We start from the raw sequence: 10893 nt of genomic DNA, 5'->3' as shown, positions 1-10893 counted from the left end.
GCCTAGAAAGTTGACTCATTTGACTATGTGCATGTTTGATGGAGTTCATATCAAGATGGAGAAATGAGGAGCTATGCTTGATGAAGGGTGGTTGGCTGAGTTGTAAACGTGTTCTCCATTTATTTTATAGTTTAAACCAACGTTGATCGTTGTTCAAGTACTCAACGCTTCTCTCCATCTCTACAACATATATCTTCTCAATATGAAACCAAATTAAACCTATGTAGCTAAAAAATAAACAAAAACGACACCTCCAACTCAATAGCAAAAAGTATCCCCAAGTTACTTACTCCCCCCCTTAGTGAACACTTTGTTGACTAGTTTGTACTTGAGATTGCCTATTTGGATTATTAGCATTTTCTTTCAATGCAATCAATTGTTTAGACCTAAAAGTTTCATAATGAGTCAAATTTGTCGTTTCAATTAAATCTTGTAAATGAGTTCTGGTCAAGAAATCTCTCAAAAACACAAAATCACATTGACTTACATCTTCAATATTTATAGCACCCCATTTAGTTTGTCTACCACGAACAACTTCCCCATTAATTTGAATTTCACGTTCAGAACCAGCTATAGCGAATGGAATCAAGGATTTAATGTCTTCATTCAATTGACGTTCCTCTTCATACAATTCTTCTGAATCATAGGGGTAAATGTTGAATCCATATTTAAGAAATTCCAGTTGAAGTAATTTTTTAAAATCAGCACGTTCTTCCAAAGTCAATGAGTCAGATTTTGCAATCACTGGTACAACATTGGCAATATCACATAATTTCTTCAATGCTTGAATATCTAAATTTTTCAATTTTTGACCATTTGGTTGAATAAAATACAAAATACAATGAACTCTAGTATCAGGTAAGAATTTATCCCTTTGGGCCGTTAATTCTTTTCTTAAATATTGTGAATGTTGTTCTTTGACATATTTCACCAAAGGATCCCAACATTTTTCATTATTTATTTGATCACCAAATCCAGGTGTATCAATAACATTTATATTTAATCGAACATTGTTTTCAAGCAAAGTATGTTGAGATACTTTGATCTCAGTGGTTTTCTCAATTGGATCAACAGGTATTTTACGACCATTGGAAGTGGTTAATTTCGAGGCAAATAATGTATTAATCAATGTACTTTTACCCAAACCTGAACGACCAACAACCATAATATTAAATTGGAAACCTCTTTTTAATAATCGGTTTTCAATTTGTGTGGTAATGGTGTCGAAACCAACGTATTTTTGAGGATGAGTAAGTCTTGGATCTTCAGGAAGTGACATTGTAGGGATATTGTTGTCGTGTGACCGTCAATGTGAAACTTTAATGTAATGTGTATCGAAAAGAAAGTAGACTTGGAGTCGCTGATCTGTTGTTTCGTATTTGTTGTTGACGTTGTTTATAGAAAAAAAAAATTTGGTTACGCGCTGGTTGGAACTTTTTTTGATCTGTGCAGTAGAAATGGTAATATGTACACGACTTTTACATTAGAGATTTTAATATGAAACAACCCCATATGAATGATAAAGATTACTGTGGTTATCAGCATTTATTGAAGTAGATTTGAAATATGAGTAGAAGGTTTATATGGTTTGCATGAACGTGGAGTCAGATAGGGACTTTTCAACACCTTGTTTAAGAGTGTACGATAATTTTTTTGGAGGAAACTAAGAAAAAAAGTACTACTTGGATTAATCAGTCGACTATGAGTTATTCCAGATACCTCTGCATTATCATTGGAGGCAATATGAGTACGCAGCCAGGTAGTTTCAATTGTATGGTTGCAGTTATTGCTCTACATCAATCAGTTGCAATTAAGATCAAAATGCTCAAGTATTGCTACCAATCGACCTCAATGAAAAAAATTAAAAATTTTCCAATTAAAAGTCAAGACTATTAAGTCATACTAACCCCATCTCCAACTCCAACTCCAACTCCAACTCACTCTCCATCAATGTCGTTTGCACTCAGGTTTGGCGCAGTGGCATCACATCAGCAACTGATATGGAATTCACTTCCCAGAATTCCTCAAATATCCATACGTCTAGGTCTCCTTGGCCCATCATCCTGCCCACAAGAACATCAACATCAACATCAACACCAAGATAGTCGTTTATCCGATCTACAAGAACAACTTGAATCAGACACTACTGGTGAGCCTCCATTCATGATTGATAACGGAACAATATTACGAGCAGCACCTAAAAAGAAGATGTCATATCGAAGAAAAAGAGTTAAATTATATACACCCGGAAACAAACAAATTCAACCGTTAAACAATATAGTTAGATGTCCTGCATGTGGGGCCGTTAAAAGATCTCATTTTATGTGTATGAATTGTTTTGTTGAAATTAGATCTTTCTTGAAGAAATTGAAACGTCAAGATGGTTTAATTAAGGATGTTAATAAAAACCCACAACTGGATTTAGACCCTGTTGATGAAAGAATCATATATCCAGGTAAACGTGAAAGTGATTATGAAAGAGAATTGAAAAGAAAAGAGTGGATACCACAAAGAGAAGAAGCCCTTTTATTTGATAAAAATCATATCGTTCATAAAAAAAAGTAGAGAGTGAGGGAAGATGATGCTGTATCATGTATATATCTAAATGTATATTAATTCGATTACACTGTGCTCGTTGGGCTATGGTGCAAGTCTAACTATTTCCCAATTGTGGTTGGCAATATCATCTCTTCTGAAAGTAACTCTATCATGTAATCTGCTCACACCACCTTGCCAAAATTCCACTTCCAATGGTTCAATTCTAATCCCGCCCCAATATTCAGGACATGGAATTGCATCATCAGGTAAATCTTTAAATTTTTCGGTATATTCATCATTCAATTCACTTAAATCATCTCTGGATGAAATGATTTTACTTTGTGGACTTGCCCAAGCACCGATTTTAGAGCCTCTTGGTCTAGTATTATAATACCTCTCACTGGTTTCTCTAGTTACATGTTCCATTATACCTTCAACTCTAACTTGACGTTGTACATGAGGCCAGAAAAAAGTCAATGCAGCATATTTGTTACTATTGAAATCTTCCGCCTTTTTCGAAGTATCCCAATTGGAATACACAAGGAATCCGTACTTGTCCAATTCTTTTAATAATACAATTCGACTAGATACTCTACCACTGGGTAATCTAGCAGTTGAGAAATTGGTTGATTCAACAATGATATCGGAATTAGATGGTAATTGTTCTTGAGCTTCTTTAAACCATTTATTGAATTGGTCTAATGGATTGGGTAATACTTCATTAACATCCAAATGGCCTTTGGTGTACTGATAGGTTTTTGGGGCGAATATGATTGGTTGTTGTGTGTGAGTCACTGGATCATCGTCTGGGGTAGGAGCTTTGGTATCCAGCTTGCTATTGTTAGTCAAGTTTGAATTTGAAGAGGACGCAGTGTTTGATGGAGTTGGTTTAGTCATTGATAATGTTCTTATGGTATATTTAGTTACAGGTTTTAATGTAGATGAAGATGAACGAAATGTAATTTGTTTAAACATTTGCAGAAGAACTTAAGCGTGAAATCTTCTGACTCTGGTTGTGTGATTTCTTTTTTCTTTTTTCGTTACAAAATGTCACGCTTTGATTTTCTGGCGCTTAAACTTTAGTTGGGCTTTTTATGGAATGATATTTCTTTCATAGTAAACAGAAATTGATCCAACATAAAAGTTAGTTAGGTAATGTGTAATTTGAAACATTGTCAATGTGATTCCTCTTGAAACATTTGAATGGTATTACTATGGTCATAATGTTACAAAATCCCCTTGCAATCACGACAAGAGTGGGTTACACATAATTACAGCTATTCTGTCTTAAAACTTTGTACGTGAAGCTGAAACTGTTAGATGTAAGATACTAGAGTCACTGTGTTTCAATGGAGAGTGCATTCAAAAGACTCATGGTTAATTGCACTCCGTGGTGATAATTTGCAGTTGTGTCATGTCGCAAACTCCACTCAATCTCACGACATACACAGAACTAAGAAAAAGAAATTTGTGAAATTTTTCAAATTTTCACAACCATTTCCCATCTACTCTAGAACAAGCCTTACCATGATTAAGGATTCCTTAAACCACATAGGTGATGTCTCTACAGACCAACCAGCTTTGAAAAAATACAAAATTGAACAACTGCTGAAGAATCAGTGCATTTATCCATCACCATCAAGAACCATTTCCGTACTTTCCATTGCCAATAAACAACATCCATTAAATGTTAAACCCAGTGGAAACACATTTATTGCCATTGATCCGGAAATACTAACTAAGAGTCAACAATTACTAGGTGATTTAAGTCGGTTTCCTTATGATGTCATACTTCACATTATTTCATACATAGATGATGTACCAAGTTTAGTTAATCTATCTCATACTTCACGTATATTTTATGCATTAACATCAGATGAAGAGCATTGGAAACGAATATATGTTGCCAATATCGATAAATTTGACAATTTATCATGGCTTGGATCTTGGAGAAACTCAGTGTTGCGGTTATCTATAGACCATAATGCCAATTTACAATTACCCAATAATTTACTTTGTTGTGATGAAATTTATCGACCTTATCAATGTTCACAAGTTGATTATAAATATATCTTTAGGAAAGTGATACAGGAAGAGGAAATGTATCATCAAGATTCTTTGAAATGTGAATTGGGTAAATTGCCAAAGGGGAGAATACAACGTCTAAATGAAGCCAATTTTGGACTTGATGAGTTTAATCTACTGTATCATGATACTCCGTTTATTTTAACTAACCCCGATGCCTCAAGGTGGCCACATTGGACATTTGAATCACTTTTGCGTCGATTTCCTCAAGTTAAATTTAGACAAGAAGCAGTCAATTGGGATCTTGAGAAATATTCGCAGTATTTGAAATGCAATCAAGATGAGAACCCATTGTATCTATTTGATTGTAATAGTGAGGCCATGAAGATTCTAAAGAAGGAATATATTCCACCAAAGATTTTTCAACAAGATTACTTTACTGTATTCGATGATGACAAATTAGGCATCAACTGTCGACCCGATCATGCATGGCTTATTATGGGATCAGCAAGATCAGGTTCTACATTCCATAAGGATCCGAATTCCACTTCGGCCTGGAACGTAGCTATTCAAGGACGTAAACTATGGGTTATGTTACCACCTGGAATCCAACCACCTGGAGTATCAACTGACGATGAAGAAAGTGAAGTAACTTCACCCGTAGGAATTGCAGAATGGGTAATTTCTGGGTTTTATAACGATGTATTCAAGATTAACAATGGTGATTCGGTCCAAGTCGGCATTACATTCCCTGGTGAATGTATGTATGTGCCAGCCGGATGGTGGCATTTGGTTATAAACATTGATGATTCAATTGCAGTTACTCAAAATTTCGTGCCCCAGTCGAAACTACCCCACGTAATAAATTTTTTCAAAAACAAACCTCAACAGATCTCGGGCTTCAGATTGAAGGAAGTTAAGTCATGTCTCGAAATGATAATAAGAGATGCGAGAGATAGTAGGGCATCGGTCGGTCCAGCTTTAATGGACTGTTTGGACAAATTCGATCATTTGGGTACTCAAATAGACGACCTAGATGAGGATTGTGGAGAATTGGCCAATTTACCCAAACTTCCAATCTTTGAAATATTCGTTCATTTATTGGAAAAAAAAGGGTACCAAAATTTGGTGGCGGAATCATTGTTAAAAGTTAAGAAGTGGGAGGAAAAAGCATATCAAGAGGAAACTGGTAGAAGCAAGAAATGGGAACATTTGATGGAAATAGGGGGTGAGAAAATTGATGGATCGGAGGGGCAGAATGCTACTGGTGTGTTTACTTTTGGATTTGATGAAAGTGATATCGAATAAGTGTTGGTCAAGGGGTTTTATATGGTGGAATATAAAGCCGTGATTAATAGAGATAACTGATCGTTGTCTCAAATCTCTTAGAAGTAAAGCTTCATCAAAAAAAATTGTTTCTTATAACTAAACCTCTATAAATCTTCATCTACTTGTGGTATTTCTCCACAGTTTCAAAGAATGACTTACCTTGAATTTGAGCAATTTCCTTTTCCAAGTTGGTTGGTTGTCTAGAACCGTCACCACCAGCAAAAGTACCAGCACCATATGGAGAACCACCATGGATCTCTTCCAAGTTGGATTGTAATGGGAAAGCCTTGGCATAACCCAATGGAACGAAAATAATACCATGATGAACCAATACTGATAATGCATTAACAGCAGTAGTTTCTTGACCACCACCTTGAGTACCAGTAGAAACAAAAATACCAGCAATCTTACCGTACAAAGCACCTTTAGCCCATAATCCACCAGTAGCATCCCAGAACGCTTTGAATTGAGCTGGGTAGTTACCGAATCTAGTTGGAATACCAAAAAGGAAAGCATCGTAAGAAGTCAAAGTGTCCAAAGTGGCAATTGGGTAATCTGGTTTAGCAGGAGCATGCATAGCTTTCAAAACATCATCACTAAGAGTTTCTGGAACTTGGTAAATATCAGCTTGACCACCAGCAGCTTCAATTCCTTTTTTTTCTTCTTCTGCTAATTGAGCAATGTGATGGTATAATGAGTAAATGATGATTGCAACTTTTGGAGCCATTTTGTTTGTAATTGAATTAGATAAGTTTGTTGATTGTATATGATAGTATTGAGTAGATACAAGAATAGATGAAGGTTTCGTTTTAAGTTGGGGTGATTTTGAATGATTTATATCTTCTTCAATTATATCAATTGAATTAGAATGGGCTTGTGTCGGATTATTATTCATTTTTGTTACTGTATTGCTTTTTCTATTCATTTATTGTTTTTATGTAGAATTACTAAAAATGTTCATCTCTTATTAATAAATAACTAATATGGTACACTTTACTCTAAAGTTACAACACGTTATACTTACATATAGGATTATAGCATATGGTTTCTTTAATTTCTTACTTTACTAACCGATTATAAATATACCCCATGAGTAAGCCACAGTCAATTTGCAACCACAGTTGTTAATTGTATCAACACAGGTACTCGAAATTACTTACCTGCCTGAAGTTGAGAATAAAGAAATGTGTCAATATAAAACTCACTATCGATTGAGATTGACACCGAACCATAGTTTAAATTTTTCGGAATCCCGGCTTTTCCCTCTACAGTGCCATGAATCTCGCTATTTGTGCCATACAATTGGCTGGAAATTTTTCCCCTCCAGAGTTCTCGGAACCTTCACCTCTATAGTTCCCTTATGAGCCAGCACTGCCTAATTTCATTCATTACAAATCTTAGTAAACTAAAAACCATACATTTCTTTATTACTAAATTTACGCGCCGAATTTTAAGCTTCGTGGCCCCAGAAAAAAAAAGTACTTAAAACAATTGCAATGTTTGTCACCTTACTAAAATATTTGTAAACAAGCAAAATTACATAATAAGAACATATGCATAAGATACAATAACGAGAACAAAGATGAAGTCTGAAAGCCAGCGGTGTTTTATTTGAGAAATACGGCACAACATCACTCACACCATAATTTAGTTTTCGGTAGTTACTTACGTGTGTTTAGGTAAGAATCTTCTGGAAATTTGTTCAGCTTGTATTCACGCTTAAGTTGTATTACAACAATCCATTCCACTTCAATTGCCCAAGAAAAGCCCAATCAATGTTGAATAGCAAGCTACGGTAGAGTTAGCCAATAGATGACATCTTTGGTTGTCACTATAGGTGCTTTCGGCATATTTTTAGAAGGGATCGGGTTATGCACTATAGCCCAATATCTGCTTTAATACAGACACTCAGTTAGGTAAATTCCCGGAATTAACCTACCGCCGAAATGTTACAACAACTATTCTTTTCTCTCACGGCTGTACATATTGAATACCTATGCCTCAAAAGCCACAGAAGTATAGTGATTTTGACTTCTGTCATATATGTTTTGTATTAGAATTGATATTCTAACCAGTTTGTAGCCTCTACAATAACAAATTCTTGAGTCCAATTCGATATAAAAATGATCTTCTTTACTAAAATATGACAATTAAATTATTTTCTCTATATAAGATTACACAAATATAGCTACATAGTACAAAATTGAAACTCTCTTATATATTTAATATTCAGCGTTTACTTTAATTCTATAATCATCATACCAGCTGACAAGGCGAATACAGCACAACTTTTTATATATCAATTCATAACCCTTTTTCTCACTTTCGAGTTTTTCGTTTTAGACTTCATCAAGCCACTTCAGCTCAAACAGCTCAATTCGTCGTTAAAACAACCCCAACCTGAGCTTTCCTCATATAAGGCAAAATACACAGATGAAGATTGCAATTATTGTATACTCAACATACGGTCACATCATTACTTTGGCCAAAGCTGTACAAGAAGGTGTTTCCAAAGCTGGTTATAAAGCTGATTTATTTCAAGTACCAGAAACTTTACCCCAAGATATTCTTGATCAATTACATGCAGCACCAAAACCTAAAGATATCCCCATTGCCACATTAGATACATTGACTGAATACGATGCATTCCTTTTCGGTATTCCAACTAGATTCGGTACTTTGCCAGGACAATTTTTTGAATTTTTTGGTGCCACCGGTGGATTATGGGCTCAAGGTGCATTATCTGGTAAACCAGCAGGTATTTTCGTTTCTACTGGTACTCAAGGTGGTGGTCAAGAAACTACGGTGAGAAACTCATTGAATTTCTTGGCCCATCATGGTTTGATTTATATTCCATTGGGTTATGCTAAAGCTTTCCCTGAACAATCGAATTTGGAAGAAATTCATGGTGGATCGGCTTATGGTGCTGGAACTTTTGCTGGAACTGATGGTTCAAGACAACCAACTAAGTTGGAATTGAAGGTTGCTGCTACACAAGGTGAAGTATTTGCTCAACTGGCAGCTAAGTTCTATCCCGAGGAAAAGAGTGGCGAAAGTAAAAAAGATGCTACTGCTGGTGCTGCTGGTGCTACTGGTGCTGCTGCTACTGATTCAAAGAGTAAATCGACTGCAACTGAAAAGCCAGCTGAGAAACCAGCCACTCAAGCCAAAGATAAATCTACCACCACAGCACCAAGAACTCAACAATCCACCAAAGCTCCAGAATCAGAAGATAAAAGTTTCTGTTCCAAATGTATAATAATGTAAAATCTACATAGATAATTGATGATAAGTTTTATAAAATATTTACACCACAGAAGTTAATAACTGACCGTAATAATATAACAGTTCCCTAAGTGTTAGTAAGTAGATTCCTTTAAATAATCCTGTTTATACATACAAAAATAAGTAAAAAGGACAACTTCAAATCCAATCTTTCTCACGCAATTCCACAGTCAAACTCCCATTTACGCCCCTTTTGCAGTCAAAGTTCGGATGCAAGGCTTCCCTCACCACTCCACACTATAATCAAACATTTCAAAGCGTCGTCAATAAATAAAACTCAAAAAGATATAAAATACGGCACTCAAAACTTTCGTCTCCATCATTCAAAAAGCACATACTCTATCATCAAACATACCCTAAAAGTATTGGAAAAAAAAACTAACCCTAAAGGAAGCCCATTGAATCAAGTGTGCATGCTTTTATAACAAATGACAAAGATTAGGTGTGAATGGAACACCCAGTCATATGGAGTAAAACCAATAGTTTGATCCCTTCTACCTCCATAGGAAAAGGTTAAATTCAGACAACAGTTTTCTGAGCCCGCAACAATGACAATGTAGTTCCTCGAAAATGGTTTCAATGATCATCAAATACTTAGCCCAAAAAACTAGATGGCAAATTCGAAGATTTTAACTGCTTAATGAGAACAACGAATAAATCACTTTCATCAGAATCTAGTATCAGACATATTTGGTCTTGAGAATGGGTTTTTTTGCCAAAAAAAGCAGAAACCACATTCCTTTTATTCGATTTTGGAAATTCCTTTAGACCCATCTTGTGGTCAGGAACATCGCCTCTCCAAAACAAAAAAATTAAGGTCCAATAAACGTATAAAAAAACAAACGGGAGTATGAAATGAAAAGAAATCCGGAGTGTTGTTTTTTGCAAGAAGAGAATCAGTCAATCAAGACTGGAAAAAAGACCACTCGAAGGTCTTTTCTTCCCCATTAACCAAAGGGCGGAACTTGGAAGAAGTATCACCTAACTTTTATTTGAACAACAGAATCGATTATTGACGAAGTGAAAAAGTTCCCGACCATAAAAATTGAACATTAAGACGCGCACATTTGATTGAGAGCGAGATACTCCTAAACATACCTCTAACACTCCCCCTTTTGTAAAGCACAATCAATCAACATTCTCATGGCAAAATCTGGGACTTCTGAAGAAAAATTGGGCTAATTTTCGTATTCTTCAATCAACCAGTGTTCGAAAATTGAGTCAACTCTCACACATTCACCAATAATGGGGGGTTATAGACATGAAAATCCAAACATCGAGATCCTGAAACTCCTCCATTAGTAGCAAAAAACATATCCCACCATTAAAGGTTAGGATGTAGACAATACTGCGGTTAGTATAAACTGCCTCTCAACAAAATCCCAGATGTAAAGTGGCTTCATCCGTCTTTGGTGGCAGAAAACGATTTGATCTTGGCTTTTTCTTTGATATCATTATGGGAACTATTATTCATCGCCATGGAACACGCAATTTTATCGATGCTCCTTACCAGCTCATTATATTTTGAACATATGTTATCCTATTGTGAAGTTAGGAGCAGCAAGGTTAAGAATGCTTCACCGATGTGTACAGTTTTTTACTGTTTTTGACACACACGCACGCGAGACACAGAATGGGAAAAAGAATTAACAAAAGAAAACAGCTATCGCATGTATATCTTTCCATCTATCTCCTATATTTGAAAGCAGAATGTGA

At 35.6% G+C, this 10893-nt stretch overlaps 6 protein-coding genes across 6 annotated transcripts; 3 read left to right on the top strand and 3 right to left on the bottom strand. All coding sequences in view use genetic code 12, as the record gives it.

Annotated features, from left to right (window-relative positions):
* Positions 1–298: 298 nt before the first annotated feature.
* CORT_0D04300 (Cdc10 septin) lies at positions 299–1279 on the bottom strand (the record flags this gene model as incomplete). The annotated part of the gene is made up of 1 exon (XM_003869356.1): positions 299–1279. One exon carries the CDS (start codon positions 1277–1279, stop codon positions 299–301), a length of 981 nt encoding a protein of 326 aa, XP_003869405.1.
* A 671-nt stretch (positions 1280–1950) lies between these two features.
* Positions 1951–2565, top strand: CORT_0D04290 (Mrpl32 protein; the record flags this gene model as incomplete). Its single annotated transcript, XM_003869355.1, has 1 exon — positions 1951–2565. The coding sequence occupies one exon, from the start codon at positions 1951–1953 to the stop codon at positions 2563–2565; it is 615 nt and encodes a 204-aa protein (XP_003869404.1).
* A 75-nt stretch (positions 2566–2640) lies between these two features.
* On the bottom strand, positions 2641–3513 carry CORT_0D04280 (Pdx3 pyridoxamine-phosphate oxidase; the record flags this gene model as incomplete). The annotated part of the gene is made up of 1 exon (XM_003869354.1): positions 2641–3513. The coding sequence occupies one exon, from the start codon at positions 3511–3513 to the stop codon at positions 2641–2643; it is 873 nt and encodes a 290-aa protein (XP_003869403.1).
* Positions 3514–4065: 552 nt separating this feature from the next.
* Positions 4066–5871, top strand: CORT_0D04270 (hypothetical protein; the record flags this gene model as incomplete). Its single annotated transcript, XM_003869353.1, has 1 exon — positions 4066–5871. The coding sequence occupies one exon, from the start codon at positions 4066–4068 to the stop codon at positions 5869–5871; it is 1806 nt and encodes a 601-aa protein (XP_003869402.1).
* A 139-nt stretch (positions 5872–6010) lies between these two features.
* Positions 6011–6817, bottom strand: CORT_0D04260 (Pst3 flavodoxin; the record flags this gene model as incomplete). The annotated part of the gene is made up of 1 exon (XM_003869352.1): positions 6011–6817. The coding sequence occupies one exon, from the start codon at positions 6815–6817 to the stop codon at positions 6011–6013; it is 807 nt and encodes a 268-aa protein (XP_003869401.1).
* A 1508-nt stretch (positions 6818–8325) lies between these two features.
* CORT_0D04250 (Ycp4 flavodoxin) lies at positions 8326–9159 on the top strand (the record flags this gene model as incomplete). The annotated part of the gene is made up of 1 exon (XM_003869351.1): positions 8326–9159. One exon carries the CDS (start codon positions 8326–8328, stop codon positions 9157–9159), a length of 834 nt encoding a protein of 277 aa, XP_003869400.1.
* Between the last annotated feature and the right edge of the window lie 1734 nt (positions 9160–10893).

This window comes from Candida orthopsilosis (genome assembly GCF_000315875.1).
Source record: "Candida orthopsilosis Co 90-125, chromosome 4 draft sequence".
Lineage (NCBI taxonomy): Eukaryota > Fungi > Ascomycota > Pichiomycetes > Serinales > Debaryomycetaceae > Lodderomyces > Lodderomyces orthopsilosis.
This window is presented reverse-complemented; position numbering and strand designations above follow the sequence as displayed.